We start from the raw sequence: 19,848 nt of genomic DNA on the forward strand, positions 1-19,848 counted from the left end.
TCTGATATTTTGAAAAACAGAGCGGCAACTTCCAAGAAGGCCAACTCAATGTAATTCCCTTCTCCCATCAGAATAGGGGAAATGGGAATATGTACCTCTGGATGTTCTGTAATTTATTGCATTGCCCCATTTAGTTGTGTTTGAATGATGAATGTGATTCCTTTGCCCCCCCCCAATAAACTACTATTCTATGCTACTATAGAGAAAACAGATTTTCCAGCCCAGAAAAATAACCCTTGCATGGTTCCTGTGGATCATTTGTGACTACTTCTGATCTATGTTGTAGGTGCAGCCTACTCAGAAGTTGTAGTTCCAGGGTTCAGGAATGTATGATTTTGGCCAAGAGGAGATACCCAAATGTGCTACCTTTGGATGTCTTGTAGCTGGTTCATGAACTGCCATTCAGTCCGATATGGCTGATAAATGAGTCTGCTTCTGCTCAGAAGTTACTGCAATAAGCTTTTTTTCTAGAATATGATGACACTCTAAACCTCCGCCGGCTTCACATAGATGTTAAACAGCATTCGGGACACTGACGCCTGGGGAACCCCACACCCCGGCACCTCATCCCCTAGTTGAACCCTCTGGACATAGTCCTTGAGAAAGGATCAGAGCCCACTCAATGCTAAGCTTCCGACCCCAATCTCCACGAGCCTGTCCAGAAGGATACCATGGTCAACAGTATTAAAAGCTGCTGAGAGATCCAGGAGCACCACCAGGGTACATCTGCCCCTGTCAGCCTCCCTTAAAAGGTCATCCTGCAGGGCAACCTGTGCCTTCTCAGTACCTTGCTGTGGCCTGAATTCAGACTGGAATGGATCAAGGCACTCTTGCTTCTCCAGGTATGTCTGGAGCTCATTTGACACCACCCTCTTGGTCACTATTGCCGAGGAATGATATGCTGGCAATATTGTTTGAATTGTCCATTGTCAACTGGGGGCACTTAATAATGCATCAGATGAGGTTTCTTTAATACATGAGGGGACGGTTCCCTCCCTCAAAGATGAATTTACGATATTCATGACCCATTTAATCACGGCCCACTTAGCAGCTTTTAATCAAGTGAAGGAGGTGGTAGGCCTGCACTTCATCAACACCCTGGAGACCTCCTCCACCGATAGAGGGTCAAACAGAGAGAGATACGGTGTGGCGATGGTCACCTCACAGTCGATGAATCTTCTTGTGGAGTCAAGGTCAGCACGAATGGCCTCAATTTTTGATCTTAAAAAGGCTGGAAACTGATCATTGGTAAACTCCATGTGAGGCCATGACCGACCAGCGCTGATGAGGTTGTGAACCACCCAGAACAATTCTGCTTCCCGGTTCTCACTCTCCCGGATACATCTGGTGTTAAATGCCCTTTTCACCATTTTTAAGGTGTTGGCGTATTTTCTGGTTGTGATCTTAACAGCAACCTTATTTTGCACTGTCTGGTCCCTTCTCCACCTGCTCTCTAGCCCTCTCCTTGCTATCTTCACAGCTCACAGCCTCTTGGTATACCAGGGGGCTGAACAAGCTCTGGAGCAGAGAGGGCTTCCAGGGGCGATCATGTCAGCCACCCAGGTCGCCTCCAAATACCATCGATCGGCCTGGACTTCGACAGGATTGTCGACCAGACCAGCTGGAGACCCTCCCAAGGCTTCGTGGAACTGTTCTGAGTCAAGAAGCCTGGAAAGACAAACCGTTATCCCTGTGGAGAGGGGTTGCCATAGACAGGTTAAATCTCAGTAGGAAGCGATCTGTCCATGATAGTGGGTGGATGATTGCATTCTGCACCTTCAGATCACTTTCTGCCCGTGTGGTCGGGAGCACCAGGTCCAGACTGTGGCCCGCTGAATGCATGGGACAGGTGACGTGTTGGGATAAGTCTGTGGCTCTCATGGAGTCCGTGAACTCCAGGACTGCACCCAGACGGCACGGTTTCAGGACGGATGTGGACGTTCCCGGCTATCAATAGCCTGGGCGACTTCAGCATCGCAGCCGAAATGAACTCGGCCCGCCCTGGCAGGAACCGTGCTGGACTGCGGGGAGAGTGGCACACCGGCACTATCCCAAATCTCTCCCTAAGCCCCACTGTCAGGGGCCAACCCTCCAGGCCTGGGCTCAAAAGCTCGGTGGTCCTACTGATACTGATATGGAATTCCTGAAAACTCTTGCAGCCACACCCACACCCTGCCCCTTTGATTTGCCCTGGTGCTGAATGGAATAAACGTGGTGGGGGAGGCATATCGGACAGAAAGAGCAAGTTCTCCCAGGTTGGACACCCATGTCTCCGTAATACAGGCCAGGTCTGCTTCCTCTTCCTCAATGAGGTTGTAAATCAGATGGAACTTGTTATTAGCAGACCTGATAGTAATCAGCAGAAGCATCCAACTTAAGGGTCAGCTGTTGGGGGGCAGGAAGGAAATATGCCACTGTGACTTACAAGATTTCACTTACTCTGGATAAAATCTGAATAGGATTGTGACCGTTACATGATTATGGAAGCTTCTACCAACTCAGGTTAAAACATATTCATTCTGACCAATTGTCAGATTAATTTGTAATGAATGGAGAATAAAAGGGAGAAAATGCAGCTTGCAGGAGAAAGTTCTGCCATTGTGCTAATTTGTTATCTTGTAACTAAGCCTCAGGAAAAGTTCATATTGTGTTTATAACTGACTCCATGTCTCAGCCTTACACTGCTGTCCCATTTGTGTCAAAATTTAGAATAAAAAAAAATAACAAAGGGTCTTTTGGTACCCTAAAAGCTAACAAGTTTTATTCAATGTTTGTAGACTGTGGCCTATATCTTTGTGTACATCTGAATGCTAATGACATCTGAAGGGTTAGGGTTAGGGTGGGCTACGGTCAATAAAAGGAGTCCATAGGACAAATAAAACATGTTTACCTTTAAGGTGCCAGAAAACTCCTTGTGTTTTTTCCTGCAGCAGACTAACATGACTACCTGACCTCTGAAAACAGAGCTTATGATAACCTTGGAGAAAAAGTTTTTCAGAGTTTGTAAAATGACATATATTTCTAAGTAAAGAAATATGTACTGTACTTGCACCACAAATCAAGGGATTCTTCTTTACACAGAATCAATGTATACAAGGTGGTGAAATTCTTCAGTGAAACACTACTCTTTTAGTATTAGCTGTAAAAGAAATAGAACAAGTTCCAGCTGTTTTTTATTTGACTTCAGTAGAGGATGAGAATGTGTGTGTGCACGCACGTGTGCATGTGCAAGCGAGCACGCATGCACATGTGCATGCATTTGTGCATGTGTTTCTACTATTTCTTGTCACAATTCTAAATTCTCATGTTGGTAGCATCATTCATCTTGAATTAATTCATTGCTGTCTTCCAAAGGGAAGCAAGCTTGCCGATGCATGTGGCCAGATTTCTGATCACTTCCTCCAGCAGCTCTTCTCCTACCAAACCGTCCCACAGGTCGAATTCCTCGTCCAGTGTACCAAGAAGGGTCAATATCAGGATCTGGAAGTGAAGATGCAAAAGAAGATGAGAATCTATTGAAAAGAAATTTCATCTCCTTTCATGGTGGCATGGCCATCTGTTACTTTATGCTGTCAAGTTTGAACTGACTTACTTCAGATTTCCATGGATTGCTCAAGGATTTGGCATTCAGCCACAGGAATGGCCAGGCAGTCCAGTAGCAAGCAGAAAAGGCAGGCCACTAACAGTTTCATTCCTTTTAAGTTTCTGTCTGTTTTGAAATTTCTGTTTTGTTTTTCACAATTTGGAAAATGAGCAGATAACCTACAGTCACAAGGGAGAAAGAATTATTTTATTAGAAAGTATGACTTACAAGGGATTTTCACGAAATGACAGAAGCATTATGAAATTGTACACAAATACAGCCCATGGGGAAAGTACTGTACATTTCAACAACTGTTAGATCTTCTGAAGAATTGCAATTACCATTGACACCAAATTGTGCATACATATGTTTTACATGTCAGCCAGTGAACAGTTGGTGGGCTGGGTGTAAAGGAAATAATAGTAACAGTAACAACAAAAATGACCAACAACAACAACAGCAGCAGGTTGGATTTCCATCAACAAATGCACGGGAAGTACAAAATTGCAAAATACTAGATACTAGGGCCAGACAGTTTTAGAGCTGTCTCTTTGACTCTTTGGTTTTCCCCTGTGCACCAATAATGCTGAGAATGAATGAATGAATGAATGAATGAATGAATGAATGAATGAATGAATGAATGAATGAATGAATAAGGCTTGACCCCCACACATGCACAAGCAATGCTGAAAAATGAGAAATACAATAATAATAACAGTACTGCAATTTGTCAATGAGAACCATCTTACATTAATGAAAGTTCCACAGCATGGGAACGTATGGCCTTAGATCGCATGGACAGTACCCTATTACCTCTTGGATGATAATCCTGATAAGCAAAAACTGTACCTGTACATTAGATGAAACTGAAGGATTCATATTCTCACAGTACAGCAATGAATTCTGCTGTTGATAAATGTGTTATTATCGACATGAAAAGAGGTCAATTCTCAGAAGGCAGTACCTCTGACCTTACTAATGTGCAGTTTATTCAATGCTTAGAGGAGCAAAAAGCCTGTATAAGAAGCAGCCATTGCTTAGGCGGCGTCACTGCACGTGGTTTTCCTGTATTTGAAGAAATATGCACACAGACATACTGGGAACACAAAGGACAGCAAGGTGAGGCCATGACCCTATATCATCCAGTCCGCCAAACAAAGGAAGGGGCAAATAACTACTGTAGTAATTCCCAAACTGAGCCAGTGTGGCGGTAAAGTAACTTAAGTGCAGGACTATTGCAGGAATAAGCTGGATTTCAAAGAGGAAACTGTGATTTGATCTGCTGTGATTTACACCTTTGGAAATCAGGTTTCCATGGGTGAAATTACTGTAGCCATCCAGATAATGATTTCCAGGAGTCAGCAGGGGCAGTGGTAGAACGCTTGGTTTTTATGTAGCAAAATTGTATATAAAGGTTATTCATTAACAGCATAACATATATAACGAACGATGTAACATAATGTATTCCTCCTACTGGAAGATGTAACACCCTGTGTCTTAAAGTGCTCATGAGGTGCTGACTGACAATTTCACCTCTCTCTCTGTCTAAAATGGTTCTTCTGAGTGAGAGTGTGTTCAGTGCTGAGGTGAAACTTCTTTGAAGACTTGGTCTGGAGACAAAAGTTGCTCAGTTGAGGGGAACTGACACCCCCGTGAGCATCCCTTTGCACTGGATCAGGCAATCATACTGGGCAGAAAGTGGACAAAAGTGATGTCAACTCAATCAGAACAAATTTAAACCCCTGGTCTGGCTGAACAACAAAAAGGACATCTCAAAAGAGATGATTTGAGAATGAGCTTCCCCACACGGAGCCCTCTATTGTGTACTCACCAGGTTTTAATTCAAATTAATCCCTTCATATTAGTTTGATGAGAATTGTGGGGGAATTTGGTAAATTTAGCTTATCCTGATCCAACTTTTTTCTGAAGTCCACTGAACCAGGTTAGATCATTGGAACAGAGGGGATAGCAAATTAGGCCCTGAGCTTCTTGTGGTTGTTCAAGACTGGGTTTTTTTTTGCTTTTTACCCTATTACTCCCACAAGTTAAAACCCTTAGAAGCCTCCAGGAGTGGCCATTTGGAGTAGAAATAGATTACAAGATCCCCTGCATCATTTAACATTCCCAGATAACCTTTTGTCTCAATAGTAATGGCCTGAAGCCACTTTTTGTGTTTTGGCAGTCTGTGGGACCGCTGAAGGATGTCAGGAACTTGACGTCACCCCCCTGAACATGTCAAAGTGGTCCATCTGTTTGTAACAGGAATGCCTTTCAGAAACCATAGCAGGCCTTATTGGACAGTCTTCATTCTTATTTCCATGCATTCACTTATTTGGCTGCCCAAGCCTAAACATGTAACTGTTGGGTTGTTTCTGAATCACTGAATGAGCAGGAGAGGACTCAACTGTGTGACAAGAGCTCTCTACATGTACCAATTAAGTTAACCTTTTCCCTTTAACACAAAGCGCTCAGTTGCCTATGGTTCTCTGATTGTTTATTGGTAACTGGTGGCTGGTTACAAACTCCCAATTATTTCTCTGTGTGGACGCCCAAGGTGAAAGTTTTCATCTTTTTCTAGGTTTCAGATATTGACAACTACTTTGCCGTTTTAAAAGTCTAACAATTTTAAAGCCAAATACTTTGCAGTGAAGTATGAAACATTTCACATTTTAAACATACTTGAAAAATTGACTTCTTTGGCACAACAATCAAGCCTATCAAAGCTAATTTTCTAAAACACCACATATGATGACAAGGAGGCTGGTGTAGGAAGGAAGAAGACCAAATGAGCAAAGAGGAGACAGTGGGAATGCTCAGCACACATGTGCAGGAGAGGGAGTTACTGTGCAGGTTCACATTCTATATTATTTTGTGCGTGTTACTGTGAATGGTTGTCTGTGTGTAACAAACTGGAAAGTGTGGAAACATCCATCTCTGTTCAAACAATTTAAGCTACAATCATTCAGGCACATTTTCCTGTGCTTTGTTGCTTTTGATATATTTAATACTAGCTATGAGTATACAAGAAACATAATAATAGCATTGTACCTGAGCTTCTACATGTCTAAGCGAATGTAACCAATTATTTATTGACTGCAAACACATTTGGTGTCTGTTCTGAAAGCTAATATGATGAAATGGGTTGAGTGTTTGGCCCAAACTATATTTACCTTCTTCCTCTGTTGACTATATCATTGTCTTTCAGATTGACAGTATGAGGCACAGTGTGTATCACTGAAATATCCAGGCACAATTTCTCTTTGAAAATCTTGCTATTTCTATACTGCACTGTATTGTTGAAATCTAGTTTTCCTTGCTTTAGAGGCAGTGACACTGTTTAAAAAAATGAGATACTTTAGCTTTGATCAAAGGATGTAACTAAATCCTAGATCTCCTATTAGTAAACCTTGGCTTTTCAGCACTAAAAATTTATCAATCTGGAAAAAAATGACTGCTGCTACAAAAATTCAATACACAGAGACAAAGGTAAACCAGAAAACTTGAAAATGCAAAGAAAGGGGGGAAATGGAAGTGATTTCATGTATTTAGATAGCTTGCCAAGTCATTTGGATAAGGCTACAGGTGCCATGCATGCCATTAAGTAGCCTTTCTAGTCCCACTTTTCCTGAAAAGGACAATAATTAGAGATGCACAGATCTGATTAAACTGAACCAAAGAAATAGACTTACTTTTTCCCCACAGGAGAACTGGAGAGAGTAGCACTGTCTTTCTGTCCTTTCAGTGATAGGTCTCAGTGTGAGCTGGCAGCCCCTCTTTGCCTTTTTATGCTTTGCCTTTGTCTATGTATGGATGCTGGTGACATCAGCAATGGGACAGACCGTCTTAGCCTTACCTCCCCTCTAATTAGGATTTAACATCCACTTTTATCAGCTGAAGAAAGGGGAGTGGCATGACTCACAATATTTCTTCTTTTGAACTTATTGGATAATTTAAAACCCAAGTGACTGTCTTTGTATGTGAAATTTCAGGTTTTGTACATGATTCCGAGCTAATCTAAAAAGGATTGTTTTATTAGTTTATTAAAAGGCAGGTCCAAAATTTTCAAAGTAAGGCCATGGTCACAGAAGGGAAATGTTACCCATTTCTAAATGATACTTTCCAGACTTCTGTTGTAATGCATTACGATCACATGGTATACATACCTGGATGGACATCCCAATGTGCTTTAATGTTACTGATTCATTTTCTTCCATTTGATTCATTATGGCTGGCTACTCCGTGTTACTGATTTATTTCTTCTCTTGTTTTAAGTGGCACTGCAGTCCCATAACTTTAATTTGGGGGAGGGGATCTGGGTAAAAGGCAGATCCATGAAATCAAGAATGGATCCTCATGATTTCATACGATTTTTACATGGGATCCTTACCAAATTACTATCTAATCATAGATCCCATCTATGTTCACAAATTACACCACAGAAATCATGGCTCCTTTGGCTTTGCAGTGGCACAAAAAACATGGATCAGAGGCACAGATCCACATGGTTTCACATGATTTTTAAATGGAATCCTCTCTTAACCACTGTCATTTCTATTTGTGCCCATAGACCAAAACACATGGCTTTGGTACATGGCTTTGTTGTCCAATCATATGCCCCATTGTTGCCCGAAGTCTAAAACCCAGAAATCATAGATCCTTCAACTCATACTCTGTAGTGGTGCAAAAACATGGATCTGAGACAAGGAGCCACATGATTTTTATGTAGGATCACCCTCCAATCATAGGGGCTATCTTTGCTCACAGACTGATGATTGATCAGTGGTGTCAGAATGAGTATCCATGCTCCAGATCCATGTTTTTGCACCACTGAAGAGCCATGCATTGAAGGACCCATGATTACTGTGGTATAATCTGTGGACATAGAAGGGGCCTATGATTGAACAATGGTTTCAGGGTGATCCTCCCTAAAAATCAAGTGGATCATGATGATCTGTGTGTTAGAGCCATGTTTTTGTGCCACTGCAGATTAATGCACTGTAGGGCCAATGATCTTAATCTAATATTTACCTTCCCCCCCCCCCAAAGAAAGAAAACTGCATTTTGTGGTGGCCAAATAATAGACATTGTCCACAGTACTGTGCAATGCTGTAGCAATTTTCACAGTTATGCATAAATATAAAAAATGTTACTGGTCAATGTATTTAATAGTAAAATTGCTTGTGTGTGCATTTATATTTGTTTTGAACACATATTTTTTGTTGTGAGCTGTGTTTCAACAATAAGCAACATTGCAAGTTGAGACAGCTTCCTTTACATAGGCTCCATGTGTCTCTTCCAATTAACAGATATATCTGGGACTCTGGTCCAGTATTCTGCTGATGGCAACCATACAGTTCAAAGGGGCAGCTGGAACTAACAACAGCTTTGACTGCAACACACAGCGATCATATTGCTTTGATAATGGATTTATTAAGGCCATGGTTAAGAGCTTTTATTTCTGAGAATACTGGAGCTTGTGTGAACATGGAATGTGCTTGGTACAATGTATTGACCCTTTTTTTTCTGAATGAAATAGTCCATAACATACTGCAAGACTCTGAAACATGACTTATGAAGCTATTTTTACATGATCCAAAATGGTTGCGTTTGACAGCAATAGCCAGCTGTATTACTAAGAGATGATAGGGGCTGAATGAAAGATCTTGTTTATGAAAAGTCATGCTTTTTTGTGACCATTCCTATGATATAATCTATGTGGGAATAATAGGTGTGGTCACTTGGTTCTTTACAGCAGTGTAAAGAATCTTGTGTAAGGGACCTGTTTGGGATAGATTTTGATGTCAAATGCTAGACTAGTGGGTGGTTTAAACTTTGCTAGGTTTTATCTTTTAGAAGAAGTAGCTATATTTTTGTCTTTTTAATTTTTCTTACATTTTATCTGTATTCTTAATTCCTACAGGCTGTTGTATATATTTATGTGAAACACAAGGACAGCCTTCTTGGTAAGAGGGTGGCGAATGAATAAATGAGGTGTACAGCCATTCAAGACTGAACTGTACCATGTAGCTGAGTAGAGCAACCTGCTTCAGGGAGCACTGCAGAGTGTGTGTGTGGGGGGGGTCCAGATGAAAGCAAGCACTGGTGTCTGAATTGTGGAAAAAATAATCTGTCCGTGGTGGCACTAACTGAGGAGGGCACCACTTCTGCTTTGTACATCCTAGTTTGGAAGCTTGCCTCTAAAGGTAAGTTTGCAAGTTTGTGCACGACTAGGATGGAGCTCAAATGAACCCTCCAGAGCAGTCCTGATGCCTCACTTCGGAGGTCTTCACACAAGAGCCACTTTGCTCAGGAGGGGGGTAGGAATACCTTTGAGGCAGGTCACTCCAGTTTAGTATTCTGGGTCCATATGAAATGGATGCAAACTCTTAATACTGTATGTGCTATATTGCTCATGACATGAGCCCTCCATTTTCTGCTACCACAGCTACGTTCCCTTTATTTAGTCCCATGTGTCTGGATTTTGTAAATATGATATATTAGCATTAGCTGGTTAAATCAGACAAGTGAAGAAAAGTGATCGAAAAGCCGCTCATTGTCCAAAAAATGAGAAAGAAAAGTAGACACCTCAGGAAGTATTATCTTTAGGAACATACCACGTTTATTGTATTATTTTGCTGTTTATTTTAGGGTAAAGAAAAGAATACATAAGGTGCAGTGAGTGATGTGATTCTTTTTTTGGCCTAAGTGGGTTTTTTAAAAATATGGCCTTAGGTCAAGGGTTAGCTAATGGTTGCATGAATAGATGTACATAAATGTTGTCATTCCTTCCCAACCACCTTTTATTCAAAATTTTGTCCTTCTCAACTGTTGTTTTTTCTGAAAAGTTAAAAAATATGCTGAATACCCCATATACACAAATTTACATGCTGTACACATAACAGCAGGTTACCTACCTGCAATTGTAGTTCTTCTAGTGGACCTCTGTGATTCACACCCTGGGTGATCTGTGCCTGCGCAGAGCTTCATCGGAAGATTCTAGAGTTTCTGTGGTAGCAATAAACACATTAGAATAAGCCCCTACTCCCTATATAAGTACTTTGGCGCCAAGCGTCCCCTTTCAGTTATGTCAACCGCCGCTTAAGTGTAAGCAGAATGGCGTAACAGAGGGGAGGACGGGTAGGATGTGTGAATCACAAAAGTCAACTTGAAGAATTACAATTACAGGTGGGTAACCTGTTGTTCTTCTTCTTGGCCTCTGTGAATCACACCGTGAGTGACTGAAAAGCTGTCTTACCCGGAGGCAGGGTGTCACGCCAAGGTAGAAGCTAGAAGAGCATGTCCAAAGGCCGCATGAGACTTCTGCCAGAGATCAAGTCTCTAAGGACAGATAAAGGTGGACAGGTGTGGCCACGTGGCAGAGGTGCAGACGTCTGGAAGAGGTACGCCACAGAGAAAAGCTGTAGAAGCTGCCACTGCCCTGGTGGAATGAGGTCGGATCACTCTGTGGGCTGGATGTCAAGCAAGTTAGTAAGCCAAATGAATAGTAGAGGTGACCCATCTGGATATAGACTGGGAAGTTACTTGATGTAGGGTCATGGAATGAGATGGCTGATAGGCTAGGTGATCACCAGATAATTAGGATAGCAAATAGTCTTAGAGAGAGACATTAAAGAAGTCAGCCACACACACAAGGATGTCTGCCAGCAGTACTCCTGATGGGCAACTAGTCTGCCATGCTCCCAGGAGGACTCTCTTTTATTACTTTAGCAAGCTCACAGATAGTTGACAGAGTTCACATAGGACAATGGTTACATAATGCCATTAGGATTGGCCCAGAAAAAGCTTTGAAGTTAGCTCCCTATCACTATGAGAAAGAGGAACAATGGGTAGTAGCTCCTCCTCTCAGAAGCAGCTATGACATCATCCAGGAGAGTGTTCTCTGCACTGAAGAATCAGCCAACAGCTTAGCAAGTTTGGGAAGAAGTGTTCTCCCACAACCTGACAGCCTTTGGTAGGTAACTGATGGCTTATGAAAAGACAAGGTGACTGTTGTGTATGTTGGAGATAGAAGGCAAGGGCTCTCCTGAAGTCTAACGTATGCAGTACTAAGGAGGGATGGTAACATTGATAAGTGTATCAGAGTAGTTGTGTCTTACGAGGTCGGATCATATAGATCAGTGGTCCCCAACCTTTTTAATGCCGGGGACCAGTTTTGTTGAAGACCATTCTTCCAAGGACCGGTGGGGTGGCTGCTGCCGCCGTTGGCGTCTGTGAATGGGGCGTGGGTGGGGGCGTCCGTGCATGGGGGTACTTGTTATGCAGTAGTGTGTTATGCCATCATTTAAAGTGCCTCTGAGGAATCCCAAATAAAGTTCAGCTATGCTAGTAGGTCTTTCCTGACATTTTCTTAGTCACATCCTACAGCAGAAGCCATGGTCCACAGAGAGCTTTCAAAGCACCAGAGGGATCTCATTGTTCAAAAGGTATCAGGAGAAGGGTATAAAAGAATGTCCAAGGCATTAGATATACCATGGAACACAGTGAAGACAATAATCATCAAGTGGAGAAAATATGGCACAACAGTGACATTACCAAGAACTGGATGTTCCTGCAAAAGTGATGAAAAGACTAGAATAAAATTGGTCAGGGAGGCTGCCAAGAGGCTTACAGCAACATTAAAGGAGCTGCAGGAATATCTGGCAAGTACTGGCTGTGCGGTACATGTGACAACAATCTCCCGTATTCTTCATATGTCTGCACTATGGGGTAGACTGGCAAGATGGAAGCCTTTTCTTATGAAGAAAAACATCCAAGCCTGGCTAAATTTTGCAGTAACACACCTGAAGTCTCCCAAAAGCACGTGGGAAAAAGTGTTATGGTCTGATGAAACCAAGCTTGAACTTTTCAGCCATAATTCCAAAAGATATGTTTGGTGCAAAAACAATATTGCACATCACCAAAAGACACCATACCCACAGTGAAACATGGTGGTGGCGGAATCATGTTTTGGGGTTGTTTTTCTTCAGCTGGGACAGGGACCTTAGTCAAGGTAGAGGGAATTATGAACAGTTCCAAGTACCAGTCAATATTGGCACAAAACCTTCAGGCTTCTGCTAGAAAGCTGAACATGAGGAGGAACTTCATCTTTCAGCATGACAACAACCCAAAGCATACATCCAAATCAACAAAGGAATGCCTTCACCAGAAGAAGATAAATGTTTTGGAATGGCCCAGACAGAGCCCAGACCTGAATCTGATTGAATATCTGTGGGGTGATCTGAAGAGGGCTGTGCCCAGGAGGCACCCTTGCAATCTGACAGATTTGGGGCATTTTGGCAAAGAAGAGTGGGCAAATATTGCCAAATCAAGATGTGCCATACTGATAGACTCAAACCCAAAAAGGTGCTTTGACAAAGTATTAGTTTAAGGGTGTGCACACATATGCAACCATATTATTTCAGTTTTTTATTTTTACTTCCCTCCACCTAAAAGATTTTAGTTTGTTGTTCAACTGAGTTATACAGTTCATAGGTCTCATTAAAGGTGGAAAAAGTTCTGAAATGATTTATCTTTGTCTCATTTTTTACATCACAAACACTTGACATTTTAACAGTGGTGTGTAAACATTTTATATCCACTGTAGCTCTTAATTTAAAAATCAGCACAGCAGCACATTGTGCCACATAAGCTCAGGAATGTTAAGTAAAATATGTCAATGGCTTACATTCTGTTGCACAGCAATGCAAAATTATAACATTTACACATAAATTGCCTTTCATTAATAAGTCTCCATAGATTTTATCTGCATGCAGCAGATGTCTACAGAAACTTCCTCATTTTGGGTAATTTGTGTCTAAAACGTATGCCTTTTGCACAAGATTTCAGCCAATGGATGGAATCCTACTAGTATGTGGGCAAGGTCTGCATAACTTGCCACACCTAACTGCAGCTAATTGACAAGGTGCTCAGATGAGTCTGAGTTTCAGTCTTTGGAAAAACGTCCAAACTAACTACAGTAACTCCGGTTATCCAACATAATTATTTGTCATATATATACTGTGTGTAAAGGTGAAGACAGTACTAGCAGAGACAGATGTGCAAGATGGTTTTGTACAAGTTAAGCTACAAATGACTTCTTCAACTGTGTTCACTGTGACTCACACTCAGGGAAATGTACTGAAGATTATAGCTTTGCACATAAAATATGTATCTGCATTAAAACTATGGCTGAAATCCTGTTGCTTACATACATGGAAGACAAACAAAAAATTCCAGCAGCTTCTGGCTGGCAGTTAACAAGACCTAGCTGAGATTTTAGATTGTGTGCCAAGTCATTAGGAACATATGCCCCAAGAATTCCAGTGATGACCCATGAATTGCCACCTAATAAGACAATGGTACTAACAGTGTGTCATCAAGTCAATACCGACTTTTGACAACCCTTTCCAGGGTTTTCTAGGTAGAGGATATGTGTTGGTATATGTATGTGTGGCAGAACAGTTAGAAATATGACAAAATCCTTAAACAGAGGAGTCATTTTTCTTGGACTATGAGAGGTTTCTCATTCATTCTATGTAAATACATTTAAGGATATTTAACTCTGCATAGCATTCAGCTACAACAGTTGTCTTAAGATCCCAAACAAAACATTAAGCAAAGAAACACCCAGATGCTGAGACTGAATTTTCTTATGCACTCAATATGCATACCAACATTTAAATACACCAAAATTTTATTACGTATCTTAACTCAAGAGATGGCTGAAATTTTCAGTCAGCACTATTCCATGGGAAGAGTTTAGTGCCAACAGCATGCCTATGAGCATAACAGTCAAGGCTGTAGGGTAGATTAAAGGCAAGGATCTGGGAGTGAAAGGGGCAGAGGGTCCCTAATAAAGATTTGTGGCCATCCCTGCTTTCCACAATCAAAGCAATTCTCCCAATTCTGTTGCACTTCTGAATATTGCCCTGTAAAATCAGCAGGGACCCTAAAGTTGACTTGAAAATACCCAACCTGATTGTATACAGACTTGATGCTAAACATCAAGCATGGAAAGTACTCCATATATTGCTGCAAGCAAACGTCTGACTAGCAGAAATTAAAAACAACCACTCTGGCTTACTATGTAGGGAGTTTGTTTTAGAATCATAAGACCCAGAGGATTGGTGTCTTAAGGAAATAAGAACTTGCTTTTAAAATAGGAAAGATGCTTAAAGAGAGGAGAAAAGAGGCTGGAATTGCCACCTTTGTTATGCTAGTTCTCTCTCCCCCCCCCCACCAGCTTTCTGTGCCTCCAGCAAAGATTAAGCTGCTGAAAAGTTTATCTTTTCCTAAGGCTCCACCAGCTTTGCTGGTGAGGCTGCTTGGCTCTCCGCTCCTAGACATGCCAGGCTTTTTGATGAAAAGTATAAGCAGAAATTGGCGTGCTCTGGTCCATTTAATGACTAAACAACAGCAACAAATAAGCACAATGACTGTATATCCTAACAGGCTGACAACCCTGGAGGCATTTGGTTAAGGGAGCCCCCACCAGAACCAGCAGGAAACGGTCCATGGCTGGGGGGGGGGAGGAAGCGAGCAGCGGCTGAGGGAAAGATGATTCAGATGGCCGGGAAGAAAGAGGGAGGGAGTGTCTGACTTCAGGGGCAAGGGAGAATCTCAGCCCCTCTTCGGCTCCAACACAATAGCAGGGACTACGAGCCCGCCCACCCCGCGCTTCCCCCTTCTCCTTCACCTTGAGTGTCCTCAGTTTGGGGAGTAAGGGAAGGGCTGGCTCATCCTCCCGCATTCCTTCCTCACAAAGAAAGACCGCCGCTTGTTCTCCCTCCCCGCCAAACGAGTCCCCACCCACTAACAACGCTTCCCCATTCAAAGAGGAGGAGATGAAAAGTGGTGTCTTTTTGTTTTGGGACTTTCAAGTTTCTGGCAGACCACTCTGTCTCTCGCCTGCACAAGCCCCAAGCCGCCGTTCGTGCATGCACATGAGCGCGCGCACAGGCTCAAACAGCGTTTGCAGGGGTGAGTGTATGCAGGGGGTGGGGTCGGAGGTCTGGCTTCAGGGCCCGGTCGGCCTCAGGCCACGGACCACTACCGGGCCAGGGACCGGTCGTTGATGACCTCCGGTATAGATGATTGGCTGGTTCTGTCAATGGATGGCGGACCTGGAGATTGAGGGACTTAGCCATATGACTAATAAATTGGGCATAAGTCTGGAAATCCTGTGCCAGTGACGGTGGGTCCATATCAACAATGTCAGACTCTGTTGAGGTGAGTAATACCGATGGAGTCTGAGGTCGAGATCCATGGTCAGAGCCTTCGAGGTCACATCTGGAGTTGACAGACTGTCAATAGACTTCGGTGTCGAGAGGCTGGACTTAATAATGTCTGTTATGACTCGAGATAGATGGAGACGGCATCATAAATGGAGGTTGCTGATGTGATGGCACAGCAGTAGAATATGCAGACGCTGGCAATGCGGAGCATGAAGAATGATTTCCATCATCTGGTCTGGTAGGAAAATATCAGGAGGCTGGCACTGTAAAAGCTCGCAAGTGGAAGAAAATTGCTTAACCGTTCTGGGCTTTTTCGGCACCAGGTAGGGAGTGGGTTGAGGTATAGAAGAGTCTTTGTGGTATGGCCGTTTCAACACCGATGGCCGTCGAGAGGGAGGCTGACTGCTGGATGGTACCATCAAACCAGGTAAAATGCGTGGTCACCTGGTAGGTGCAGTTTGTCGAAAAGAGCACTGGTCAGGGCGAATGGCAACCAAAGGTTCCCCTTGACAATTTTGTCCAGTCGTGTTCGACTCCAGGGGGCAGTGCTCATCCCCGTTTCCAAGCCATCGAGCCCAAAGGGGCCAAGAATTTAGAAAAAAATGATTTAAGAGAAAATGAGGTTGGATGGGGAAGCGGCCGGAGGTTGACCGTGGAGAAGAAGAAAAAGCTAATAAAAGTATTGGAAACTTTCAACTGTAATAAGAGAAATGAAATAAAAATAAAAAGGAATCAAGATTAAGCTCTCTTTCACTGTACTCACAGAAGCAGAATGAACTATGAGGCTGTAAATGCAGTGGTTGAAAGAAACTGAAAGGGGACACTTGGCGCGAAGGTACTTATATGGGGGAGGGGCTTATTCTAATGTGTTTATTGCTACCACAGAAGCTCTCGTCTAGAATCTTCCAATGAGGCTCCGTGCAGGCACAGATCAACAAGGGTGTGATTCATGGAGGCCACGAAGAAGAACCAAATCTTCAGCTCAACACCTGATTTATCTTAGAAAAAAAATGCCCTTTGAAGAAAAAATCATGGATTCTTTCCCCGATTCAGATTGCATCAATAAATTTAATTTATATTTATGGAAGAGATTTGTGACACAATGGCTGATGGCAACTTGATAATAAGTAGGTTGAATAGGCACCGGATAGTTCAGGGGGTTTGTACTTGGAGTGTCTCAGCTGTATCTTGGAAATACATTCTAGTAAGAAATTCTATAGAAAACTATATTCATGGTATTTATTTAAGTTTATTTATTATTTGTTTGTTTGTTTGATCCCACCTTTCTCCTTAAAAAGAACCCAAGGCAGCAGAGAACTTTGCTCTAAACCCTCAAGGATTCCGTTGCTTTCTATACTTCAGAAAAACATTTAGTAAACTTTACTAGATAACCCTATGGAAATGAAGGAATAGACGTAGGGTTATATACTTTCAGTTTCTTGTGTACCTTGTGGTGTGTAAAAAAATCTGAAGACTTCTACCATCACGTGCCAGAGAGTCAGTCCCACAGATGTGTTGCCATATAATTCTAGAAACATTAATTTTTCCAGAGATTATACATATTCTTCTTTTGGGAAAGTTAGTTATTCTCAAGTGACAAGTGATTTTGACATTCCCTTTTGGTCTTGAAAATAAATAAATCAGAATGCAGCAAATTTGTGTGCTTTCAGGATGGGCCAACGGCTTGGGCAGTGTGTGTCAGCAGGATTCTGACACTGCAGCTCCAAAAATGGATCAGTGCCATCCTTTACCCCAAGTTTGTGCTGTAACCTACTGATACAATTTTGGAAATCTAGATGTGCGATACTTGGTACAAATTAGAGATGGGCATGAACCACTTGTTCATTGGTTTGTGCTGGTTCATTTAGCAGCCGAAACAGGTGTCTGGCACTTTTCAGGACCACCTCCTCCAGTGGGCACCCACTAAGAGGCAGTGCCTCGGGGAGGGGAGGTTGGGGCACTGGCTCTCACTGGGTGCCCATTGGAGGAGGCATGAACCACACTGGGGGTTCATGACCAGCTCTAGTATAAATACAAACAAAGAATGGAAATTAGCTTTTGAAAGCAACAAGAGATAAAAGTTGGAATGTCAAAGGTGGATGAAAGTTTAGATTTCAGAAAGGGCTTTGAGGGTACCAAAACAGGAATATGAGCAACAAGGTCTGAGCTTCAAAGAAAGTGGGATAAAAATGAGAAATATGTCAGATGTAGAATTCAATGAACTTTTATTTCAGTTCTATGTCTGAGCGTGCTTACATGCATAAAGCTGGAAATCAGCAATGCCACTTGGTTCAGGATACAATTTCTATTGGAGAGAAAACTGCGGCCAGAAAGCAATGGTGTGCTTGCACTGGATCTCACTGTTTCTAACAGGACAATGCCCTCCCCCTCCCACAGCCCACTGTACTTCCTAAAAATGTTTTAGGCCATGTGCTGGGAAACCCTGTAGAGGGCTGCATCATGGAGGGCTGCAAAAAAGATTGGAGAGAGGAAGGGAATGCCCTGTTCTGCTGGTATTGGACACCAAACGACATGGTTGAATTTGGACTGTAAGTTTAGGCCATAAACAACATGAAGCTTTTAGTTGTTTTGTGCAGAACTGGAAGGAAGCCAAAATAAAAATAAGGATTTTATCATTTATTTGTCATAGTGACATGCTCAGGGGATAAACTTACTTTTATTTATTCTCTATGTTTGACTTCAACAACAAATGAAATTTGCTTCCTAAAGCTTCTGCATAATGTGCTTCTAAAACTGAAGAAAGTACTAAATAATAAAACAACCACCACCCTGTTAAAGCTGCCTGGAAGACCGACGGTTGCATGATACTAACTGTGAAGAACATATAGTAAGCAGCCTAATGTTAGCAGAGTTGTCATCTAGAGTAGTTCTGTGTACTCTAATGAGGAGTCACTCTCCATGTTTACACAAGCAGAGGTGGGTCCTTCCCATCATTTCTTACTCATTCTTTTAACTGAAGATGCCAAGGACTGAACCTACAAGGCTCTGGGAGGAAATGTTCTACCACTGAGCTATAGTTCCTATACACTGTTACTGCCTTTTAATTTTCTTCTCCATTAAATAGAAAATGAACCTAGGCACAGCCATTCTCTATCAATTTAAGGAAAATCTGTCATTTTAGCCTGAAGCATGCTTAGGAGGAAGCTTGTCTTAGGACATGCCTGCTTGTATTTCTGATGAGCACCAGAGCCTTGCAAAACATATTTCAGTAGGAATATTCCAGATTGTCTGGGTATATCAAAAGCGATAAAGAGTTCTATGAAACTTTCGGGCAAACAACAATATATTTACAGTGCTGTAAGATGCTAGAATTGAGTTGGTTAAAGATGTGTTAGCAACTATTGACAAAATGGGCATTATAAGCAAGCATACAGTCTTCAGGAGACATCTCCGCAGTCAGAACTTGAGGATTTAATGAACAAGGACAGCAAGACGTATCTAGAGATAACCAATTGTTCAGCAGCCAATACGGAAAGGCAGCTATAGATAACAGGCCAAGTAGTAGATTTTCTGGTCAACAGATTAGCCCTCAGGAATTTTGAGAGCAAAGTCCAAAACTTCTGGAAGTCTAAAAGTTATAAACCACATGGCTGTGATCTACTTGTTCATATAATTAAAATCGGGATGCATAGCAGTGATACATTTGAATTGAAATAATTTTAGTCGGGCATCATATTTATTAGATGTGGGTTAGTAATTAAGTCCATCTCAAGAAGGATATTTCATATACTAAGCTGGATTCTGGTATTTTGAAGAGAATAGGACCCAAATTCCATGGGAAAAAATAAATGCCTTCTTTCTTGGTTTCATCATGCAAATTGGCAGATGGAAGGGAGAAAAGGAAGAACAAATGAAGGATAAGATTCTTGAGCCTTCAAAAACTTCATTGTTTTCAAGGTCGATGGGTCATCACAGGTTTCTGTAAGTACAAAAAAAAAGCACTGTGAATGCTTTTGGATTCAAGAAGTAGAATCAACCCATCACCCTTATCCCACCTCAGGGATTTTCCAG

The 19,848-nt window shown here is 42.1% G+C and overlaps 2 protein-coding genes across 4 annotated transcripts in view; both read right to left on the reverse strand.

Annotated features, from left to right (window-relative positions):
* Positions 1–3,160: 3,160 nt before the first annotated feature.
* Positions 3,161–7,349, reverse strand: PRLH (prolactin releasing hormone). The gene is given in 3 exon segments (XM_020802347.3): positions 3,161–3,480; positions 3,593–3,762; positions 7,273–7,349. Coding segments are annotated over 2 exon segments (264 nt in total). The 5' UTR covers positions 3,693–3,762; positions 7,273–7,349; the 3' UTR covers positions 3,161–3,316.
* A 10,675-nt stretch (positions 7,350–18,024) lies between these two features.
* The window catches only part of MLPH (melanophilin), a 99,210-nt gene continuing 97,386 nt past the window's right edge, over positions 18,025–19,848 (reverse strand). For all 3 annotated transcript variants that reach the window (XM_020802349.3, XM_020802353.3, XM_020802352.3), the window contains one exon: positions 18,025–19,756. In XM_020802349.3, the coding sequence (XP_020658008.3) occupies positions 19,730–19,756 (27 nt within the window). In that variant the 3' untranslated portion in view covers positions 18,025–19,729. The remainder of the gene's footprint in view (positions 19,757–19,848) is intronic.

The sequence above is a fragment of the Pogona vitticeps genome, chromosome 1, assembly GCF_051106095.1.
Source record: "Pogona vitticeps strain Pit_001003342236 chromosome 1, PviZW2.1, whole genome shotgun sequence".
NCBI lineage: Eukaryota > Metazoa > Chordata > Lepidosauria > Squamata > Agamidae > Pogona > Pogona vitticeps.